Genomic DNA, 15,568 nt, shown 5'->3' with positions numbered 1-15,568 from the left:
TCACAGCACTTGACAGGAGACAAGCAAGTGAGCAGACTGTAGGCACTCTCTGCAGGGACCTTGGCTCCATCAGCAGTTGCAGGGGGAGGCGGCAAGCTGAAAGTAACTCACCGAATACCCCAGAAGACTTTCTCCCGAGGCCCCTTGCTTCTGCTGACAGCTGATGTGGTAGAAGGTGAAGAGGAGGTGGTGATTTACTGTGAGCTTGGCGGGGAGCTTAATTTTCACTTCTTCGTAAAAGTCAGGAGACCTGTGTCAGAAGCACATTGGACACAAATCACAGTCAGTGAAAGGACACCGCCCTGAATGTGAGGCATTGCACCGCCCACCCTTTGCTCCCAAGTGCCTGCATGATGTGGGGCTTCTCATTTACTTACTCCTGCTCCTAAGCTGTAAGGCCTCGAGGCCGAACCAACGCTATGAGAAACATTCCACCTACACAAAACTGCTCACGATCTGAAGGCTATGTTAGAGAGCAAGGATTTTACCCACACAATGGAAAAACACGACTTGATCCGGAAAGAGGACGAGGTTCCGAGCACTGCTATGGCCTCTTCTCCCATCTCAGCCCCAAGAACAGGCCTGGCATGTGGCTGTCCTCATCAACGGACAGTGCTAAGGCTTCACAGGCGTTATCATTTAGTCCCCGTGACAAGCCTGGCCAGTGTTTGCACTGGCTGGAAGTAGGTCAGGGGCAAATGACAAGACGACCAAAGAGAGCTGGGTTTTGCTTCTGGCCCTCCTTGGATCTCAAAGCAAGTGAGAAAATACTCTTTATTTAGCACTCTCTATTGTCATTTTTGAAATAATCAAAATAATATCAGATTCTTAAAGAGCTTTTCTTCTCGAAGCCTTAGTTACTTACAAAAATCGTGCGTTGCCAAAATAGAATTACAGAATAAGTATAAGCTCCCTCTGTCCCCCATTCCCTATGCTGCAGAAAACACTCATGGAGTCAAAAACCAACCTCCCCCCCTCCAAACCTGGGAGGCATTGAATATTTGTTGTGTATGTTCAGGACTCTGAAATATACTCACTTATTATGGTATGTAATTGCTGTGTACACTTCCTGCAGAAATTCAGGCCCATTGGACTTCCCAAAGATGACCTGTTTATGGATGTAGAAGGAACCGAGTTAAGAGTGACTTCTGTCTCTATCAAATCATCTCTCACATCAACAGGACACAGGTGAGCACACAGAACTGTATGCTCACGGAGTTGTAGATTATAAATTCATATAGATGATCATACAGACTAAATGTGGGGTGAAGAGCAAACTGAGGCTTCAAGGGTGGCACAATGATACTGATTAAAAGTGGGGTGAAGCACAAAGTTGGGGTGAAGACTAACTAGTGACCGAGGCAAAGGTGTGAGACTGGAAAACCAGAAGTTGCTGTGGGACAATGGTCTGTATCCTGTCCCTTGTATTTTAAATAAACACTGACTGGCCAGCAGCCAGGCAGGAAATAAAGGCGGGGCAACCAGGCAGGAAGTAGAGGTGGGGCAACGAGAATTCGGGAAAGAGGAAACAGTCAGTCTGCAGTCGTCACCCAGACACAGAGGAAGTAAGATGTGACTGCCTCGCCAAAAAAGGTATCACGCCACGTGGCTAACACAGATAAGAATTATGGGCTAATCTAAGTTATAAGAGTTAATAAGAAGCCTGAGCTAATAGTCCAATCAGTTTATAATTAATGTAGACCTCTGTGTGTTTATTTGGGACTAAATGGCTGTGGAACCGGGTGGTACAGAAACCTCAGTCAACAAGAAGTCTTATTCCTGTCTCAGCGTCCAGACACAGCATGACAATATCAGACTCATTTGTCCTTAGTGAGATGCGAGGATCTTCTCCCATCCAAGGACAGGGAGTTAGCCATGTGGGAGATTATAGTCTCTACTGCCCTGGCCACCTGTGTGCAGACGCCTCATGGGGTCTGCAGCAGCACCAACAGTACATGCATAGGGTCTGTACCAACGGCACACGGTTTGACTAGTGGACCTGCTCTGGGGCAAAGGAAAGAGCCCTTTCCTCTAGATGCAGCAATCCAGAGACCAGGCCCATGGCTTGGTGAGCTGAGATTTACCGCCATTGTCCCTTGGCTGAGTAAGTTGGCCTCACACAGAATCTAGACATGGGGAATCCTTAGTGGTGAGCTATCAGGGCCAGGGCAAAGAGGACTAGGGGACCCGTCCAGACATTCCTTTCCTCCCAAGCACATTTTTTCCTTCCACATTTTTGCCACTGTGGCAAGAGGACACCTTGCATCAGGGAATGGGAGGGAGGGGTGGCTTTTTAGAAAGTAGATATATGAGGAAGGAAGTAGTAGGAAGAAATTTATTCCTCCAGAAAAGGAAATGAGGCAAAAAGCCAACACTCCACCCCCCTCTACTGTGTATTGCTGGGGATCAAAGCAAGGACTTCCATACATGCTAAACAAGTGTTCTATTAGTAGCTGAAATCTCAGCTGAACATTGGCTGAATTCCATTACTTGTGCAAACAGCAATACATCATTTACTAGCAAATTTGAGCATTTTGGGCTTCTTAGATAAGACTACTTTAGTATAATTGGTTTATAGTTTGCCTCAGGATAGATTCATTTCTAAAGATGTTGGAGTGGTGTTTGGCTACACTCTGGATTTTTGTAAATGGTCTCATACTCATCTAAGAGTATATGGGGAAGAAATTCAGCTGAGTAGTGAGCAAGTGAGCACAGAGCCACCTTCTAACTTGAAGAGCATTAGAACGGCATGGGTCTACGGGCAGTGTGGAGAGACCCTACAAGACCTCTCGGTCCTTTAAAATGGCCTTTAGTTCCAAGGCATGGCATCTCACGATGGCATCATTTGGGAAAGAGACTTAAGACAGATGTTGTTTCCCCACCATCATCTTAGGGACCATACTGGACTAGCAGAAGGGTCCCTGCATATGTAGAGTAGGCTATGCTAAAATAGAATATTCTGTGTGTGGCTCACTGGCAAGGCATTTGTCTAGCGTGATCAAGAGACCTTGGTGGGTGATGGGCATATTCTGTATACTGAGAACTCAAGACCCCCTCCCCCCCCCCCCGCGACTGGGGGTAAACGCTACCCTCTCTTTACCGGCATGGCGTTACTGGGGTCTTCTCCACACATAAACTGGATCTTTATTGTAATGTTGCGGGCAGACGCTAGTTTGTTAGCAAAGTTCAGTCTCTGTGGGTAGACGTAGAGAAGATTTCTGGAAAAGAGAGAATCAATAATCAATATCTAGAGCCCACTTCTGCCCACAGACCAACACCTGAACTCGAGGTGTGAAGTAAGACTATTGAGCTGCGTCATCACCTGCCCCTGTGGCCCTGGCTATGGTATACCATGGTGGCATCTCACCAAGACCATAGGCTCTGCCACCACCTCAGAAAGATAGTGATTATTGATGTCTCACTAGAAAAGGGTAAGTGAATCCAACAGTCAAGTTTGAGGCAAATGAATAGCTCTGTGGAGCCGCTTCTGATGGACCATGCAGCGTGCCCCAAGGAAGTCATCTAAGATCAGAAGAAACATTGAGAGCCATGCTACAAATGTAATCCCTGTGAACCACTAGGAACAGGCAAGTTCATGTTCAGAATCCTAGTTGTGGTCTGCAAAGAGGGTGGGCCTTCTTTGCTCCATATTTTAAGATATGACAGTCTTCTAAGCTAAGTAGTTACTGCATTAGAGAGGCCTGATTTGGGAATTAGGCTGATCCCGCCTCTCCAGTTTTCACAGTCTAGTTTTGCTTTCAGAATAAATTTGAAAGTCTTATTGTGCAATATATTTCATTAGCAACCAACCATTAATGAAAACAAAAACATTTCTCAGACTATTATTAAACCCTACTTAGTTTTCTGTAAGCATTATGGCTGAGTCCATTAGCCTTGTGGAGGGTGAAAGCTGCCTCCCAAGTCTGTATTCTCCAGTCTGTTCTACACCTTCTATACCTGATGTTCTGTAGTGTTAACAGGCAGCGGGAGAAGAAAAGGCAGTGGGGGAAGCAAACACTGCTGAAGAAGCGTGGGGCAAATAAACTAAACAGGCCAATGTGTACGCTGAATACCAGAGAAGGGCAGGCGTCTACTCCTCTCCCCAGTGTTTAGAATTCACTGTATTTGGCTGGCCTTTCTCAGATATATTTCTCAGAAACACACACACACACACACACACACATACACACATACGCACGCACGCACGCTTCAGAATTTTTATGTTCTAAATTGGATTAACATTCTAAGATTCTGCCCGGAGGTGGTGGCACACGCCTTTAATCCCAGCACTCGGGAGGCAGAGGCAGGCGGATCTCTGTGAGTTCGAGACCAGCCTGGTCTACAAGAGCTAGTTCCAGGACAGGCTCCAAAGCTACAGAGAAACCCTGTCTCAAAAAAACAAAAAACAAAAAACATTCTAAGATTCTAAAACTGGCTATAGACGATTATGTCCCATCCAGGTAGACACTACAGCACAAGGATTCTTCTGAACTGGGTGTAGGAGTGCATACCTGTAATCCCAGAGCTCAAGAGGCAAAGGCAAGGGGATCATTGCCAGTCAGAGGCCAGTTTGATCTACATAGTCTAGATTAGCCAGGGATATACAGCACAATTCTGCCTCAAAAACAAACAAAACAAAACAAAACAAAAACAACCCAAGGATTTTCTACTCAAATATCTTGTAGTAAGGAATGCTGTTAGGTCGTTCAAGAAGAAAAATCAATATCTGGAGCTCTGAAGAACACAGGAGCTGTTGTTTTGTACGTAAAGTTCAAAGGTCATGGGGTAAATACATAGCATTCCTATGTTTGCTGACCCTTGTCTCTCTAAACCGGGGGCTCACTAGAGATAGAATGGGAGTGAGAGTCTAGGAGCTGGTAGAGTTGTGGCACCCTTCCTAGGCCACTCCGACTTCACACAATAGTATCACTATCCTGATACAGTGGCAGCTGGAACACGCCTGGGTTTTTGCCCTTTGTTTTAGGCTGTCTTCCACCCTGTTCTCTTGTTGGCTCTTATTCCTATGTGCACTGAATACTTCTTATATTCAAGTGAAAAGCAAGGCAAAGCAACAATCTGAATTTAACTTCAACAGCCAGAATATTTAATGAGCCTACCCAGGAATGGAGACGATGGATCACGGCACAACAGAAGGTTTGGCTAGGAATCTGGGGGTATTCAGGTTGGGAGGCACCTAGTGCAAGCCAGTATTTTCTGAGAAAATTACAGCCTTGAGAGATGAGGTGAGTTCACTCTGTGAGTCAGCAGCTGAGAGGAAGAGGACCCAATATCTATCGTGTCTTCTCTACCCTCTGCTGTCTCAGTGGTACCTGTCAATCTGGTTCGCCAGTCAGAATAAATCTGATACAGCTGAAGCACAGGTGCCATCAAAAGTATACAAAAATATACCAGTATACTGGTATATTCATGTACTGAAGACTGATGGAGGAGAGTTATCTGTCTATGTTACTTTCATTGGTTAATTAATAAAGAAAACTGCCTTGGCCCTTTAAGAGACAGAAAATTAGGTAGGCGGAGTAGACAGAACAGAATTGTGGGAAAAGGGGTAGCAGGCAGTGGGGAGACAATTCAGGCAGTCGCCATAGTGAGTCTCCATGCTTCTACTCTCCGAGATGGATGCAGGTTAAGATCTCTCCTGGTAAGCCACACCTCGTGGTGCTACACAGATTACTAAATATGGGTTAAAGGAAGATGTGAGAATTAGCCAATAAGAGGCTGAAACTATGGGCCAGGCAGTGTTTAAAAGAATACAGTTTCCGTGTAATTATTTTGGGTAAAGCTAGCCGGGTGGCGGGACACAGCCCGCCTGCCGCCTCCTTCTACAGAAGACAGTTTACTCTTAGTGCTGCAAGAGGCATGTGTGCATACATTGCTAAGGGCATAAACATGCCTGTCTGGGGAGTATGTATACCTCTTTTCATCGCTCATTCTTGCTCATCTCGACTGTCACCACGTCAATAAGAGGGTTAAAATTTATTGAGCAGCAGGGATAGGATATCCTGAAAAGGGCTAACACTGGAGCCAGGGGGCAGAGATTACAGTCCATCTTTGCTTCTTCTGCCTGTATGGCTTTGAGAGACTTTGCTTCTGGAAAGTTGAACTGTTTATAACCTCAAGGGCACTAACAAGCCCATCAACCTATAGGCTGTGATGAGTATATAAACCCAGTATGCAGGGGGAGGGCAGGGATTCTGGTGCAAGCTCCAGATCAATTGGGCTACACAGCAAGAGACCCTATTTCAAACAGTCAGAAGGAGGAAGGAATGCATTCAGAGGCCAGAGGAGGGTCTTAGATCCCCTGGATTGGCGCTCTTCTAGGAACTGGCCAGTAGACTCCTTCGACCCCAACTAAACTCTCATCTTCGTCAAGAGAACACTCACTTTCTCAGCATTTTGGCCCTTCTTTGTCTACAGAGTGAATACCTTTCTTTTCTTAAGATAAAAAAGAAAATGTTTTTTCCAGTGCTATTAGCTTTTTTTGCCCTGAGACATGTGTGTTGATTTAATAGCAAACAACCAAACACCCTCCCTTAAAGCTGATGGCTAGTACTGGATCCTCCTGGTCTGATCCCTGAAGCCTCACATAGAAAAGCCCTCTGCTTTCTCAAAGCAGCATCGTGGCCATTTCAAAGTCTTTAGCTGTGTTCTAAAACTCCCCCTACTAAGCCTTTTCTTTTTCAGAGGCAAAAAAGATTCCAGGAGTCATTTGCTGCAATGGAAATGCAAGGGGGCCCACTGCACCTAAGAGAGGCTCTGCTGCAAAGAGAAAAGTGGGTGCCCTTCATCTCTTCAGCAGCCAGAGGGCAAGACTGATTCCAGCAGAGCCATGGTCAAAATGCCCACTAACGTCAGTATCTGTGGTTAACTGATGGCTGTTATGCAAGCATTCAAAAGGAATCCAGAAACATTACTGAAGCAAGGCAAATAGTGGAGGAGGTGATTTTGGTTTGCCATTCATGCTTCACTTCCAGGAAAATCCATGTTAGATGTACTAGGAGTAGCTGCCATTATTTCACATTTACTATGCACAGGTGCTGCTCCCCCCCCCCCCCCGGGTGTCAGATAGAAGCGTTAGGGTTTTAAATACACAAAGAACAAATTAAAATTGGAATTCTCAGAGCTCAGTATTGGCTTTGGTTTTTGACCATTGTTATAGGTAGTCCTCACAGCCTTGAACTTCCAGTCTTCTGGGTCACTCTCCTGAGCAAGGAGGATTACAGGCAGGTACCGATAGGCCCCTCTTGAGAGCTCAGTATTTTATGTGCTGTGGAATTACTTAGAACACCGACAAACCTAATGGGCCGGTATTTTTAAAAGTGGAAGTTTGTGTTGTAAACACACACAAGCGCTCTACAACTGTCATTACCAGAGCTCCAGGAGGAACAGGAGGCAGCCAACACCAGCATTACCTGGGAGCCAGCCTGTGCCCAACGTAGCCAACTTCAAGAAGCACTGGCCAAGAGAATTGGTTTGCTTTTAATCCACAGACATAAAAAGTTCAATGGTTGACTGTGATATTTTCCTCCTTTTATTTAGGCTTTATGGCTAGGAAGCTCGAAGCCAACTGTATAGCTCATTGCCAAAAACCTTAAAAATATTGTGTATCAACTTTGCCCAGATTTAGAGTGAATTCTCTTCCTCTATTTTCCCTATCAATGTGTGGTGGTCTGAATGAGATGTCCCCAAAGGCTCATGTATTTGAATGTTTGGGTCCCAGTTGGTGGAACTATTCCGGAAGGATTAGGAAGTGTGGCCTTGTTGGAGGAGGTCATCACTCAGCGTGGGCTCTGAGGTTTCAAAAGCCCAACCCGGCCTCGTCTCACTCTGTCTCTCCTGCCTGTGGGTCAGGATGGAAGCTCTCAGTTAGTGCTCAGCTCCATGCCTGCCTGCATGAACGCTCTCTTCCATGACGGCCATGAACTAACCCCCTGAAACTGTAAGCAAGCTCCCAGTGACATGTTTTCTTTTATAAGTGACCTCGGTCACTGGGTCGTGTTGTTTCAGCACAGCAATGGACCAGTAACTAAGACACAATCCCTGTAAGCTGCCTCTGACACTCTTCAAATCACACGGTTCACACATAGCTGCATAAACACAGAGCACTTCCTGTGTCCTACCCTGCCATTCTGTGAGCACGGGCTCATGGCATTCCTAGTGCTTACTGTTTACAGTGTCTTTTGTTAGGTCAACCCCACACTCATAAAGGACTGTAGTGGAAGACAAACATGAGCAGGAAGCCCTGATATGCGGGGTGAAGGGATTCAGAATTCAGGCAAGTATAGCTAAGTCCGGAGCCTGTTCCACACCTCTCCCAACCGACAGCTACTCACCCCGTGGAGCTTATGAAGTGGAACTGGAGTTCCTGCTATTAAGTAAAGTAAGCCAGACACAGAAGCAGCAGAAATAGTTCATGTTGTTCTCTTGTGGATTGAGAACAACAACAACAACAACAACAACACACACACACACACACACACACATACACAGGAAAACAGAAGGGAAACTATTTGGGAAGAGGAAGGGGAGGACCAGTTAAAGGCAATGGGGAGTGAACATAGTTACATTATAAGGATACATTTGAAAATATGGCATTGTGAAACTGGTTACTAGACTACAGCAAATACACACTAATAGGGAGAGGAAGAGGATGAGGAGGATGAAGAGCTACAGCAATTGTTGTTGATCCATCTCCCAGGTGGGAACTGATTTCGGGAAAACTGAAATCTGGTGAGTTAATAGGGGACCTATAGCACTGCTTTCACAGGATACAAAAGGAATCCACGACTCAGTTTTGCTGCTGCTGTATGCCTGTGTGTACACGTGTGTGTGTTGTATGCATGTATGTTGAGGCCAGAGAAGAATGTGGATGCCCTGCCTCCTGTGTTCTCGTCACCGAGCAGCCTCTCCAGCTCCGCCCCACCCCCACGCTCCTCAACCCAGCCTTAGTTTTAAAGTTTGAAGAAAAGATGAGAAGCGTGCCTTGGGATTTTCTCACAAATAAACAATTATTAGCCTCAGTGTGGAAATCCTTCAGAATTCAATGAGTCATTAAGTCAAGGTCCTCCGATTTTGTCCTTATTAAACCATACTATTTATATTTCCATGAAGAGTTGCATGGATCTGAACTCATATTTTAAGTTTCTAAGTAAAACATATAAAGGAAAGGAGGGAGGATTGGCTCATCTCTTGTAGTTTTATAATCTCCGTGGTGTTTTAAGCTAGTGGGAAAATGATTTTTTTTTTAACTTAAAATGATGCACCTAATCAATTAGCCATGGTTTCTTACACTGGGGCTGGGTCTGTAGCTCAGTGGTAGAGTGTATGCCTAGCAGCAGCGGGCCCTGGTTTCTATCTCCAGCACCAAAAATAAACCAGAACAAAAACTAGAAAGACATTACCTTACTATTACCTTACTACACTGTCAAAACTCAGGCCTCCCCTACTGTGGTTCTGTTTTTGTAGGTTTTCCATGTGTAGTGTTTATCTGCCCCTCCTGCCCGTATCCACTGTTTCCCTCAGAAAACCAGGGCACAGCAGCGCACTTGCCCAGATTCCTGCTGTGAGGAGCCAAGGGCACGCCTTGACCCCTTCCTACTACACTTTGAAAAAAAAAAAAGTGCTAAATGCTGAAAGAAGGGAGAGCTGGGGTGAGAATAAAAACCCTTCGCAAAAAATAACAGCAATCTCTTGGGGTCCTGCGTGAGTACTCACTTTTCGTTGGTCTTGCATTTATGAAAGATAAAAACAGGCCGCGGCTTGCCCGAGTGCAGAAGTGAGTGCATTGTGCCCTCAAGTGGCTGAAGGGTGTACTACAGCCATAGCTGAGGAATAAAATAACACACCAGGCTCTAAGTAACCTTAGGACATTGGCTCTCTTTTGAATTTTTTCCATCCTTAGAAAAGAGAAGATTGTTGAGTTTGGTAGCAATACATCAGGATGTGGGCTCTGTGTGCCTGATTTGCAATGAAGTCTGAGTTGGTTCCAGAGCCAGGAATCGTTCTGTTTCCATTCCTTGGCTATTTCAAATGGCTTGGTTTTGCCCACTGTTCATCTGAGGTATATGGTTTGTTAGTAAAGTTCCAAGACACTGCTTGCTAGTAAAACAAATGCTCGGGCTTTCTCTCTTAAGGCAGAGTTCTTTAAACACTTCTTCAAAGGATGAAAAGCAGAGAGCTGTCCAATAGATAGACATGCATGAAGTGTTGTATGTTAAGATGCTCCGCTATAACATAACCATAGAGCAAAAGGCTCATCACTAGCACAGGTTAACCAAGTTAGAGAATGTACACAGAGAGACCGGGTCAGCTCTGAGAATGTAAGAGAGGTTCTGGGTATGCGTAAAAGTGCTGTGCACACACACCAGGCTGCTGAGGAGGAGCAGGGTGGTGCTCTTTAATGTGTGACGGGACAAATGCATATATGTGCAGTTCACATCGGCAAGGAAGTGTAAGAAAATAGCTGCCTCCAACCGTCTGAAATAGGCCTGAGGAATGATCCATACACTCTTTTCACCCGTTTTGTTTGTTATTGTTTCTATTGTTATAGAAGCCTGCTCCTTGGTTTCAGCAAGCATGGCAAACACTACTTTGTGGAACAGAATCTTTGTTTGTTTGTTTTTTTTGAAACAAGGTTTCTCTGTAGCTTTGGAATCTGGCCTTGAACTAGCTTTAGTAGACCAGGCTGGTCTCAAACTCACAGAGATCCACCTGCCTCTGCCTCCCGAGTGCTGGGATTAAAGGCATGCGCCTGGTGGAATAGAATCTTTTATAAGTGGACCATTTCACATACATAAATAAACGGTTTCCAAAGATGGGAACTAAGTGGCTGGAGGTCAGGAGTGGCAGGGAGTTTTCACTCTGTCTTCAGTATCTCTAATATTTGGAACCTTTGGAAGAGGTTGAAATGTTTCCTGGTCCTTAATAAGCAACACTCAAACAACTGGTGGAACAATGAAGAATGGAAGGTGCCTTTGATGGAGATTTAAGGAAGGTGTTCTTTTTAAGGAGATTTAAACAGACAAGGTCCAAGCATCTTATAAACCACCAAGATCACTCGGTAATTGTGCTGGGGTGAGCATGCGGGCAGGTGAGAGGTGCCACAGCATGAAGACCAGCACACTCGTGAGAGAGGTAAGCTGGGCTAGAGCCTCTTCACAGACAATCACACCTGACTGCAAATCTATGTGCACACTGGGATTGCTTCCCAAATCAAGCAGAGGAAGGTACATGCCTCTCTAAGTCACGAAGGACCTTTGGATGATCCCGCAGAGTGGAGAACCTAACTGAGGGGAGATAAAAACCACTTTTTAACAAAGAACAGCTCTTGGGGCTCTCAAATAGGGCTCTCCAGAGTGAGGCTGGACACTGGGTGATATGTCTACATTCCCCCCTCCCCAGTGAAGAGATTCACTCTAGAAATAATGATAACTGGGTTTAAGTTGGGAATCTATTTACTTGAAAACAGTAAGTCCCACTCAAAGACATGCTCTTTGTCCAAATTCCTTCCAGAGTCCTTTGGGTGAACTAAGAATTCTACTCACTAAACCCCAGCTCCCTGATGATCACTTGGAATCAGCCCTCCATCCATCCAGCATGCCGCAACCCTCACAGTAACCATTAAGACTTCACAGGGGTATGCAAGGCACCTACTTGTTAGGCTAGATCAGACTTTCTGGTCTGAGAACTCTCGACTGAATAGGAGGAGGCCTGGAAACAGCTAATTATCCATCAAAGAAATTGTGTTCCGACTGATAGCCTTGTTCTCAGCAAGCACAGTCCTCCACGGCAGTCCAATAATTAGATAAACAAGACCCCAGAGGCTGGGCTGAGAGATGAAATGCACTTTATGTGACTTTCTTTAATGTAATCACTAGTTAAAAGGCCGGCACGGAGTTAACAAGCTCATTACAAATGCTTCGCCTGTGATCTCTGCACACACCCCCATGGCAGCTACCGGATAAGATGCCCTTGAAGGCCTTGCCGCGACTGGGCCCCAGCTCACACTGTTTTTATTCTGCTCCCACCATAAGGCAGCTGGCACTTCTATCGCCAGCTGTTGGGTAGCAGGAAAAACAGGGGTTGATTCCAATGCATTCTTAGGCAGACAGCTAGCCTTAAAAAAAACAAAACAAAACAAAAAAAAACATCCGGGCCATGGAAACAGGAATGCAGCTCAGACTCGGACAGTCTTTTCTGTCAACCATAGTTTGCCACTTTTGAAACTGCTGTCATTCTCTTGGTGACGTCTCAGAGCTGCGGCCTGGGTCAGTCTCAAAGGACACCTGTCTAGCTCAATCCCTCCATAGAGGTTGGACATTGATACTGTGGGCTAGATCCATCCTTCCTGCCAATATTGAGCAGGCTGGATATGGTTTCAGAAGACCAGGGTCCCTGACGTTGGAGACCCAGTCACTTTGGGGAATGACACTTGTCAGTTTGTAAAGTGATCACAACCATGTGAGCAAGTGTTCATTTTGTGAAAGCCCAGCACTTGGGAAGCCTGAGCAGTTCTGTTAGGGTGGGCACTGGGGCCTTGCTTCGTAGCAGCTGGAATAAAGCAGAGGTACTGGGGGCAGTGTCCACGCAGGATACACAATGAGTTTGGTGAAGACACTGCAGAGGCGCAGTCAACAAAGGAGTTCCCTGAGGAGGTGGAGGTGGAGGAAGACCACCTGGGGGTCGACATCTGCCATTAGACTCATGGTGATAGCTCCCTTCATAGTAAGGCCATACCGTAGGCTGGATAAAGTGACTAACCTGACCCTAAGCTTCTGGCTTTGTCTATGGACTCATTCACTGTTGGGCACGCCAGATACATTTATTCTCTGGAGGTCACAGCTATCTAAGGTATTTATAAGTTAAGCCTCATATCACATTTGTGAGATTAGATTTCTAAAGATTCATCCTTGAACTGACTCGCTCTTTAGTGTTCATTTTCATACATTTTAATTTTTTGGATTATAGAGTGGCTTGCATGGGAATGTCTCCCCTAAGCTCATATGTTTGGATGATCGGTTTGCAGATGGTGGAACTGCTTGGGAAGGATTAGGAGGTGTGGTCTTGTTGGAGGAGGCATGTCACTGGGAGTGGTCTTTGAGGTTGCAGAAGCCCATGCCATTTGCAGTTATCAATCTCTTTCTTGTGTTTGTGGTTCACATGTAAGTCCTCAGTACATGAGGACCAGAGAGGAAACACTGAAATTTAACACCGCAAGTTTAGACAATATGCTTTCTAAATTCCTTGAAGTTTTAACATAGCAAGATTCTGGGCCACGTTGGTTACATCGTTCTTTCCATACGCATGGTATTGAGACACAGTAGCTTGGCACTAAGAACAGGTCCCTCCCTCATCAAACTGGATAAAAGTGCCTTCTGTCACTTCTAAGAGTGAAGATCTGGTTCCAGTCGAGTGGCCTTGACCATCCCCTATGGTGTCAGGCACAACCAAAGAAGACCAGTTCTGCATTTGCAGGCCTGTTTCTCAGGACACCACGCTGGGTGCAGAGCATGGGCCTAGACTTGCTCTCACTCCCACATTCTGAACGGCTCAGTGCACAGATGCGTTCCAAATCCTGCACTGATGTGATTAAGGGATAATGTCTGCAGTAAATGGCTCCTGCGGGGGATAAAATGCTGAGGGGCAGTTGGGTAGCTATAGAATTCATTTGGTGTAAGTTTATTCCCATGCCATGAGCTTCCTCTTCCAATTATAGGATAAGGTTTCCACAAAGGTGGGGAGACACAGAATCTGTAAGCAAACAGGGTCATGCCTTCATCTTCCTCCAGGGAGTAAGGAACAGAATAACTACCGTCTATAAATACTTCGTTCTTCAAGGAGGGTGTTTAAGAAAATGAGGAGTTGCTGCTTCAGGATGGATGAAGTTGGGGGACCTGTCTGTCTCACAAACACCAGAAGGAAGAGCTCCAAGTCTTATTGTGTGGCACCTGAGTGTATGGAAGTGCTCTATGTCTTTCTGTGTGGCACTCAAGTATATTTCTCATGGTAACTTTTTACTTAGTACCCTACTAACCTGTCCTTTTTAGGCCTCATGCTAGTGAACCTACAAGATGCATGTGTGGTGGGGACAGGTGGGCTCTGAACCTCCTTGCATGTCACACAGGCAAGAGTGGGGGAGGAACTGGAGGGACAGGAGATCTCATGCACCACTAGGAGAAGAGATAATCATTCAATTTTGGGGGGAAAAGTTGCCATACAGATGTAACTAAAAACAAATATCCCTTGTAACCCAGTAATTTCACTTCCAGGCATATTCCCTAGGGAAATTTTCGCAAACACTCACAGAGGGACAAGACAAAATCTGTGACTTTGCAGAACTAGTAGAAAACAGAAAAGTCAAGGCTAGAGAGATGGCTCAGCAGTTAAGAGTACTGGTTGCTCTTCCAGACAGCTCTGGTTCAATCCCCAGCACTCCCATGGCAGTGCCCAATGTGTTGTCACTCCCGTCTGGGAAACCTGCCCTCTTCCGACCTTCATGGCACTATACATGCATGTGGTGCACAGACACACATGCAGGCAAGAAACCCATATGCACTAAACTAAACAAATTAATTTAAAAAGAGAACTACACATGTCAGGCTGGGGAGATAGCTCATCCATAGATATAGCTTGCAGGCTAAGTGCCTGCCATGCAAGCATGAAGACTTGGGCTTGACACCTCTAAAACCGGAGCATGGCATCATGAGTTTATGATTCCAGCACTGGGAAGGCAGAGACAGGAGAACCATTGAGCAGACAATCTAGACTAATCTGTGAACCCAGGTCCCAGTGAGAGAGAGACCTTGACCCTATAAACAAAGTGGGTAAGTCACAAAGCTGACCTCTGGACTTACACACACACACCCACCCACAACCCCCCCCCCAAAATACTTAACAAAAGGTAAATAAAGAAGAACACAGACAGTGAATTGATAAATAAAATATGGCTTCCTTAGACAAAGGAACAGTACACAACAACAACAAAAATCAATATGGCTCTACATAAATCAATACTGATATTTAAAAAACACAAGTTGTTCCCACTGGTTAAACTCAGGACAACACGACTAACTCAAAAGAAAAATGAACAGTATAGCATAATACATTAAGTTAATAACATGTATGAGTGCAAAGCAATACTCAAAAGAGAAAAAAAAACCACTGTTGAGTGAAAAACACAAAGTACATAATACATAGACTGAGGTCCAAATGAATACAAACATAACAGTATCGATATGCACAGACCCAGAGACATGAAAGAAGGGCACACATAAGTTCATGATAGTAGTTGCTGAACAGGGCTGTGCTTTGACTGTGAAAAGCCCTCACAGGCTCACGTGTTTGAACACAATGTCCCCAGCAGGCAGTGCTGTTTTGGAAGGGCTGTATGTCTTTGGGGGATGGAGCATCTCTAGAGGAAGCAGGTCACTGGAAGCCAGCCCTGACTCCCTACCTGCTTTCCTATTGGCCACGATGTGAGGAGGTACCAAGGAGGCCCAGATGCTCACCCCTCCACTGATGAACCACATGCCATTGTGCCTTCCCTTCTAAA

General features: G+C 45.4%; 1 protein-coding gene across 3 annotated transcripts in view; it reads right to left on the bottom strand.

Moving 5' to 3' along the window:
- Positions 1 to 15,568, bottom strand: part of Dock8 (dedicator of cytokinesis 8) — a 203,431-nt gene that overhangs the window by 84,412 nt on the left and 103,451 nt on the right. For all 3 annotated transcript variants that reach the window (XM_038327158.1, XM_038327166.2, XM_038327176.2), the window contains 3 exons: positions 3,101 to 3,218; positions 1,038 to 1,108; positions 112 to 250 (listed from right to left, as the gene is read on the bottom strand). In XM_038327158.1, coding sequence (XP_038183086.1) covers positions 112 to 250; positions 1,038 to 1,108; positions 3,101 to 3,218 — 328 coding nt within the window. The remainder of the gene's footprint in view (positions 1 to 111; positions 251 to 1,037; positions 1,109 to 3,100; positions 3,219 to 15,568) is intronic.

Source organism: Arvicola amphibius, chromosome 1 (genome assembly GCF_903992535.2).
Source record: "Arvicola amphibius chromosome 1, mArvAmp1.2, whole genome shotgun sequence".
In the NCBI taxonomy this organism is placed as follows: Eukaryota; Metazoa; Chordata; class Mammalia; order Rodentia; family Cricetidae; genus Arvicola; species Arvicola amphibius.
The sequence above is the reverse complement of the archived record's forward strand: the minus strand, read 5'-3'. Positions and strand labels throughout refer to the sequence as shown.